Raw genomic sequence first — 8,261 nt, 5'->3', positions numbered from 1 at the left:
TGTGGAATAAAATTGGAGACCAAGTGAGTTTGTCTGGCACAGGCAGGAATTTTCCAGCCTCATTCACCTTTCTCAGCTCCCCCAGCAGGGCATCTCCATCCTGTCCATCTTCCTCCACTGTAATTTGGCCATAGGTTGTTCTCACCTCTCCACACCAACCTCTCATTGCCCCTTCCCTCAGATCTCCCTCACTGATCAACCACTGATCTTGTGGATGAGCTGGAGTGGGCCACCTGAGGATGGATGGTGACAAGGACAGATTTTCCCCCTTTTTTTGTGCTTTTTCCCAGTTTTAATTCCCACAGTGAACAGTGGAGTTCTGCCCCCCTCTGCTGGAAAAGCTCAGCACCTCCAGCTGAGCATCAGATCCTTGAATATCCTGAGCTGGAAGGCACCCACAAGGATCATCAAAGTCCAGCTCGTGTCCCTGCACAGGACAACCCCAAAGAATCCCATCATGTGCCTGAGAGTGTTGTCCAAACTCTTCCTGAACTCTGGCAGGGTTGGTGCAGCTCTTGTTTTTTGCTTTTCAAGGCATCAGGTTGGTCATGTCCCATTTGGCCATGTCCAGAGACCATGAGGAGTCTAAACCTGCTCTCCTGCCCAGGTTCTCTGCACTGTCGCAGGATGGGGTGGCACTGGCTGGACCCCTGTGATGGTTTATCCCCTCAAAGCTTGTTTTCCCCCGTTTTACTGATGCCAGGAGTGGCTGGAGCTCAGCAGAGGAACTAAACTGCACCTTCAAAGCTTCCTCCCCTCTCCTGCAAGGATTTTGTGGTTGGATGAGCTGTAAAGAGCTGGAGATGCAAAGCTTGACAGGTCTCCTTTTGGCCATCAGACCTTTTCTGCCTTCCCTGTCTGAGCTCAGAAGGCTGGGAAGCTCTGGGCTTTCACTTGGCAGGGCACGTTTATTCCCTGTTGGGAAAGGGATGAGTCCATTGGTTTTCCCAGCTGACCCATCCAAGAACTCATTGCTCACACCCCTGGTATTCCCAACCCCATCCCTGCTGGGGAGTGAGCAGGGACAGAGCAGGCAATGGGGGCTAAATCCCCCTGAGTGCAAAACCTTTCCAGAAGAGGCAGGATTTGCAGAGGCAGAGCAGAGTCCTCTATCCTTGGAACATCTGCCAGAAATTTGAGCCCAACCTACTGCAAAAAAAAAAAAAAAAAACACCAAAAAAACCCACCTCATTTCAGTTTAAATCACTCAGAGCTCCATCCCCTGCTCTGTTCCTGCATGTTCCTGCCTCCAGCCTGGATGGCCCAGGGATTGTTTTACAGATAATGAACCCAAGGAGCTGGAAATGCATCAGTGACCAGAGCACCAGGCTGAGTTTCTCCTGGGGCTCTGTGCTGCTGGGTGCTGGTTTTCTCCCCCACTGAAGCCTCTTGGGAGGTCAAGTAGAGCTGAGTGAGGGTTTAGAGATTTCTTTACCTTGTCCTCACTCGCCTCAGCTCTTCTGTGCTTATTATTTCTCACAAAGGGGTGGGAATGTGATTCCCTCCTGTTTCAACAGCCTTGCTCTCAGCTGTGCCCCACAAGAGCCCTCCTGAACAACCCACAGTCCCACCAGGGACTGCTCCCACCTCGTGTGACTCAATCTGAGAAGCCAAACAACTCCCTCAAAACACCTCCCCGTTCTCCACATCCAACCCCTCCTCTGCAAGGATTTTTCTGAAGTCAAGTGAGCCCAAAGGGCTGACAGAACCAAACTTTCAGAGGGCAGCAGGTGCTTGTGCTGCCCGTAAACCAAGGAAGGCAAAGCACAAAACCTTTGAAGCAGAATATTTCAAAGTTTTATTGTATAAATCTACAAAAGGCTTTGCTACAATAGCAAATAGAGTGTAGCACTATTCTATTGACAGGTTCTAGTGGCTTGGGGGGGGGGTGATCTTGTAACTCCAACATGACACATGAGGAATAAACTGCCTGATACAGTCAGGTCCAGGGCAGGTGATGTTGGCTTACAAAGACCTTTGGCTTCAACCCCTACAACCTGCAGCGATTCAGTGGGTTTGCCTTTTGTACAAGGTCGCTGGAATTAAGAAGATCTCTAGTAAAAATAAAAACCTCTAAAGAAGTTTTGTCAGAGTTCCAATGTAAAACCCCCCCTCAGAGGAGGAGAAAAAAAAAAATGCAGTGGTTGAAATCTGCTGAAGTTTCAGGGACAAGACACATCCACACTTCTTCACTCACGTGGCTCTGCCCCAAGGAAAATAAACTACCAGCCCTTCCTGGAGAGGCTGGTAATAGAAACCAGGCTGCTACAAGTAAAGCTCCAGTTTGCCAGGAGCAACAATTGAAATAAAATCAGTCCAGGAGATTCGGTTCTTCGCACTCCAAAAAAGTCAGCTGAAAAATGAATGAACCCCAGGACCAACCAACCAAGTAGCACAGACAAGCTAATTCATTAAAAAGGCAGGAAAGCCTCTGGAAAATAAAACAAAATAAAGTGCCTATTGAGGCAGACAAGTCCCTTGAAAGGGACTGTGAAAATTAAGCACCTCAAAATCAAACATCATTCCGACCTTGAGATGATGCCTGTGGAGTCTGGCTTGACATGGTTTTTCCAGAATTTTCCGGTCCTGGCCATTTTTGCTGAGCCTTGTTGGAATGTACCTCAGGTCCACCCCAGAACGGAGCTGAGGTGGATTTGTTTGCACCCCCACAGTGACACACCCACACACCCACACACACCCACCCACCCAGGACAGCTGGCTCTGGAAGAGAGAGGAACCAACTGGACCTCTTGAGCTGAGATGTGAACCAAAACTGCCTCGTGTGACTCACTCGTCTCTTTAGGCTCCCTGGGTCTGGATGGAAACCAGTCCCACCACCAGAGCCAGCACAAGAACCCCAGTTCTTGCAGTAACTCTGGCCCCCAAGCAGATCCAGAGAGCTCTTGCTGCCTCCCAAGACAGCTGTGCAGGCTCCAAGAGTTCAGGCAAGCATCAGGAGCACCGAGATGCTTCCCCGAAACCTCCGGAGCCCTTTGAGGTTTGAAACTGGTACCCGCATGAAATGAAGCTCCCTCCCCAAAAATAAAAAAAACTCAGGAAAAATGAGTTACAGCATTGACAGCCTGGAGGGTTCGTAGCCTAAGAAGGGTCAGCCTTTTGGCAAAGTTAATCAGGAAAGTTTTTTTTTTGTTTTGGAGCTGAGAATCTGGTGAAGAGTCCTCGAAGTGAGTCCCCAGCGGCCCCAAATCGCAGAGGTTTGGTGTCGTCTCAACACACAGTCAGTCAGCACAAGCCCAGCATCCTTGCTGTCCCCAAAACCTGGACTTGGTTCTTCTCTTCTGGCCTCTTGACTTCTCCTCCCATTCTCAGCACTTTCTTCTGTGCTTGGAACACCTGGAGCAGCTCAGACTTTTCTTTGCGCTGTTGGGAGTGGCTTCCCCCTTTCGTTGGGGCTCTCAGCACCTTGAACGCTTTGGTGCAGGAATTGCCCTCTGTCTTCCTGCAGCTTCTTCCCTGGGAAAGCTCTTGGACACAGAGAAGGAAGCTCAGCAACAGCAGCAGGGATTGCTGTAAAACAGAGAGAAAAAAAAAAAGTGCAGCAGCTCTGATTAGATCTCTAAAGAAGAGAATAAAGGGCATTTCTCAGGAGATGGGATTAGATTTAGCTGTGCCCATGAAGTGCCTTCAGCCTGGAGGACCCACCGGGTATTGGTGTCCAAGGATTTGTCAATGGTCCAGCAGAGGGAAAGCCATGATATGAACTGTCCCCCTGTTAATCACTGGGGCTGGTGCTTGGGTTCTGACACCAAGGAGCTGAAATGCCACCCCTCTGGTGGTGTCAACCTCTTGCAACCACCAGGGCTGAGGTCTGAGGACCAGCACGGGGCTGTTCAGTGTCTCAGGGCACGGGGGAGGCTGGGAAAGTCCCACAGGGTGATATGGGAGATAATTACCTGTGCCAGTCGTTCCTTCAGCTGGTGGAGCTGGTAGCCGGTGGCTGTGGACCCCGAGAGCAGGTCTGATGTCAAATCCTTGGCTTTGAAGGTTTTGCTGGGCCTTTCCTTCCAATTCCCGGGTGCTGTGAAGTGATTCCTTCTCCGAGCAGGATCGGAGTGAGTCACTGCAACCGAGAGGAGATCATGTTTGTAATGCCTGGCCAGCTCATCCTCAGCAGTGACACCCACTCCCCCATCACTCATCCCAGGGCATTAGTGAGAAATGCTCCTCTCTCTGCAGGCAGAGCTGCTCACAAACCAGCTCACCCCCAACAAGTGAGAGGAGGGCCCCCACATTTCCCAAGGCAAGCTCCTCTCAGGGAGGCAGAGCAGGCCTGCATCTCCTTTGGGCTGTGCGTGGACCTGTGTCGTGTCATCCCAGCCCAGAGCTTCACGTGGCAGGTCCTCAGGGGGAGCTAATGAAGAAGCTTCCCATTTCCTCCCCGTATTTATGAGAAAGTGCAACATCCTGCCCTCCTTGGAAACTTTTCCCACTCCTTGTCCTGCCTTTCCCCTTTGGTTGCCTCTCCCTTCCCCTTTCTCCCAACCCTGATGCTTCATGTCCCATTCCAGGCTAGTTTTTGTCCCAGTGCAAGCTTCCTGCTGGATGGGCCCTGGCTATTTTAGGTCTGAGAAGCGAATGCAGAGAGTGCCCTTACCTTCAGCCTCTTGGAAGGAGTCACACCCAAGGCCTTGTGAGCCACCAGTGCCACGTGTCCTTGCTGTGGCAGTGCCAGGAGCATCCCAGGGCCGCTCCTGCTGCTGCATCCTCGCTCCACCTCCTGCATGGGTGCTGTTCATCTGGGCTGCTGGTGAATGCAGATGATGCTCAGGATGCTGCTCCAGCCTCCAGAAGCTTTAAAGAGCCAAACTTCATGAATATCTTTGAAGTCCCATCCTCAAACTCTGGCCACAGGTGAGCGCTGAGCATTTAGCAGAAAAAGTCACTAAGTCCAAGCCCACCTCCACACACGGTGAGATGTTGTAGGAAGTTCTTGGTGAGCAGACACTGCTCTGTCCTAAGGTGCTTCAGGACAGGGATTCCAGGCTTTCCAAGAGCCTTTTGAGCCTGTCTGTGTGAGCAGAAGTTCTTTGCTGGAGCTGTGCTGGGCACGCACGTCCTCTCTTCACTTCTCTTTGCTTTTAGGTGGCAAAAGCTGCTGCTGCCTCCACACATCAGGGTGGACTCGATTTGCTGCTCTGGGGATGTTTTGCTCTGAATTTGGGATGTGTTTGTTTGTTTCGTTCAAAGAATAAGGATTTGGGTTTCCCTTCCCTTCCCCCCACCCTCTCAAAAGAGCTCTGGTGCCTCCCCTCCCCTCCTGGCCTCTCTCTCGGAGAGGAAGCAGACTGCTCCTTCCATAAATGAGCCCAGAATTTAATTAGGAAATCTGTTTCCTGCTGAATGCACAGGATAATGTGCAGGGAAAGGGTGAAATTTGCCTCTGCACTGCAGTGGCCTTGATTGGAACAAGCAGAAACTAAGACAAGGAGTAAACCAATAAAGCCTCTGGAGAGGAAACACATTAAAGCAGGTATTAGGTGCAGTGAAATGAAAACCACCAAAAATAATCCAGATTCTCAAAGCTTTCATCTCCTGAAGTAATAGGAATTATTTTTTTTCTTCTCAGAACAACAAAAAAAAAATAATCAAAAAAATTTAATTTAATCCTTTGGAGCGAGTAAGAGCAGGAGATTGCAAAGAGAGAGCAGAAGCCCGGTGGTTAATCGGAAACAGGCAAGGGTCAAAAGAAAGCCGTGTCCTCAGGACAGGGACACCTCCTGAGAAGAGGGGAGGAGAGAAGGAAAAGGAGAGATCCAGCTGGGTAGGAACCCTCAGCCAATTGCTGCACTCGAGCGAAGCCCTGGAGAGCCGCCAGCGCCGAGCGGCCGCTCCACAAGTTGGGAATTGTCTCTGGTTTCTTGTCAGGGGTCTCGTAAAATGTTCTGTTCCCCCCAGCGGTGCCAGCAGGGTCTCCAGCACCACTGCATTGCAGGGCTCAGCTGAGGGGGGGCGACCCCACCCTGAGGTGCCCGTGCCCCACCACCTCCCTCCCCCCGCGAGCAAAGGTAACCCCTCCGCTCGGGGCTCTTGGGCTGAGCACACCTCATGTCCCGTCTCAGCCAGAGCCTCTCCCCGAGGAGAAGCTTCCTAAATAAGCCCCCTTCTCCCTTGCACTTCACCCAGACCGCTGCAGGGCAGCTCATATGACGGTGGCCGGGGGGCTGGGGGGCTCGGGTTGGGTCCCGTTGCTCGGCACGGGGCTGGCGGTGGTGGAGGGGGGCACGGTCTCCACGGAATCCCCTGCCTGGACCTCAGGGGTCCTCTGTGGGCTGGGCTCCTCGGAGTGCTCCATGTTGCCCTGGACCTCCTTGCCTCTTTGGATCAGCTGCTCTAAGGTCTTGGGCAAGGGGTAGCTCAGGAAGCGCTTCAGTTTGGGCTGGAGGGTTCCTACCACGTACTGGATGATCTCCTCCTCGTCTGCATCAACGTAGAGGGTCTGGTACAAGTCCCTCTTGCGCCAAAGGAACTGATCCAGGGGCTCCCCCTCTTTCTGGGGCAAATCCAGCTCCCTTTTGATGGCATCCCTAGTCAGGGTGCCCTCGCTGTACTGCAGGAACTCCTTCTTGAACTCCACCCAGTTCTTGACAGAGTCCTGTTTGTATTCCCACCACTTTTTAGCTGGGCCATTCATGTGGTTTTGGATCTGAGACAGCCAGTACTCCTCAGTCCCACCCACCTGCTTTAAGTATTCCTCCAAGTGGCTCAGGAACTCCCGGGGATCCTCAAACACCTGGGTCTCCACCGGGGAGGCCGGAGCATCCTCGGACACCGAGACCCACTGGTAGGAATCGTGGCCCTGGGGGATGCTGGGCACCTCCCCGGGGGGAGGGGTCAGGGCATACATTTGGCTCATGTCGAGGGCATAGTCATAAATCTCCCCCTCACTCGGCCTGATCTCGGGGCCTCCCACCCCCACGGACACCGTCTGCTTGCCCTGGTCCCCGGGGCAGTATTTGCCCCCCATGGACTCCAGGCGGTCAGCCCACTTTTCCAGGCGGAAAAACACCTCCTTCCAAACATTCATCTCCCTCTTGACCCACCTCTCCAGGTGGGCAATGGTCTCCTGGCACCTGGCCAGGCAGGCCTTGATGGACTTCTTCCACCTCTGGTTTTCAGTTGGCACATGGTCCTCTAAGTTGTTCTCCAACTTCCCCACGGATTTCTGCAAACCCTTCAGCTCCCGCTCCACCTGCTTGGAGACCTCGGTCAGGAGGTGCCTGTGGGTCCTCCTGACGTGCTCCAGCATCTCTGCCCTGCACTTCCCAATCTGCAGGATCACATTGGGCTTGTTGGCCACTCCCCGGTGCCCCTGGAAGGAGTGGATGCCCGCGTTGGTGACATTATCCAACTGCATGGTTGCGACCGGGCGAGTGTCAAACAGGCAAAGAACTGGGTTATGAGCCCTGGCACTGGAGCTGGCTCCCAAAAACCCCCACCACGGCACTTCCTGAGAGACACACAGAGACTCCTAAACCCCCCTCCAAGGACTTTTCCACACAAACACAACCAAATCAGAAATCACCGCAAAGCGAGCCGGTCGGTCCCCGTGGATCCCAGACTGAGAGTTGGAGGCAAATTTCTCCCGGTGCCCAGCTGGAAACTCCGGTCTTGAGCGCTCAGCGTGTCCCAGAGAGAACCAGGATCCTCCAGGAACAAGGAGAGGAGTTGGATAAGACGTCCAGTCTTATCTTCGACGGCGCAAAGTCCTCGCTGGGAGAAAAACGCACGAAGGAGCCGCTGCAAAGATCCGGGCGATTCCTCCTCGGGTAAAACTTGGTGAGGCAGGAGAAACGCTTTTCCACTAGAGATGCAAAGAGCTGCTTCTCTTCCCTGCCTGAACTGCCACTAGTCCAGGCTCCTCCATCTACTTATACTCCGCAGGGCTCAACATGTGGGTGGTGCTCTGCCTCCTCCCGCACTCTCAGCGCAGCGCTCATTGGAGGAGAAGCGGGGCCGGTGTCTGTGGCAACCCAGATTTTGGCAGCCTCCCCTCGCTTCCCACCCCCTCGCTCACGCCCCCAGACTCGACGCGAGAAGCACTTGAAAGGTGCTGGAGACAGTTGGAGGGATGGATGAGTAATCGCACCTTCCGCCTCTCGGGCTGCGGGAAAAGCACTTATTCATTCCACAACTATTTACTCAGCAAGGTCACCCTAAACGTGCTTTCCCCTGGCAGGGCTCACATGAGGAGGAATTCGGTGTGTCACACACGGGCAGACGCGTTTCTTCCCCCCTCCCCC

General features: G+C 53.2%; 1 protein-coding gene across 1 annotated transcript; it reads right to left on the bottom strand.

The window, feature by feature from the left end:
- Nucleotides 1–1,774: 1,774 nt before the first annotated feature.
- On the bottom strand, nucleotides 1,775–7,699 carry ARC (activity regulated cytoskeleton associated protein). The gene is made up of 3 exons (XM_027908690.1): nucleotides 4,616–7,699; nucleotides 3,915–4,081; nucleotides 1,775–3,528 (listed from the first exon to the last, which is right to left on the bottom strand). The coding sequence occupies exon 1, from the start codon at nucleotides 7,373–7,375 to the stop codon at nucleotides 6,161–6,163; it is 1,215 nt and encodes a 404-aa protein (XP_027764491.1). The 5' UTR covers nucleotides 7,376–7,699; the 3' UTR covers nucleotides 1,775–3,528; nucleotides 3,915–4,081; nucleotides 4,616–6,160.
- Between the last annotated feature and the right edge of the window lie 562 nt (nucleotides 7,700–8,261).

This window comes from Empidonax traillii, unplaced genomic scaffold (genome assembly GCF_003031625.1).
Source record: "Empidonax traillii isolate 1590-97213 ecotype Southwest subspecies unplaced genomic scaffold, ASM303162v1 scaffold1796:size137566, whole genome shotgun sequence".
Taxonomy (NCBI): Eukaryota; Metazoa; Chordata; class Aves; order Passeriformes; family Tyrannidae; genus Empidonax; species Empidonax traillii.
This window is presented reverse-complemented; position numbering and strand designations above follow the sequence as displayed.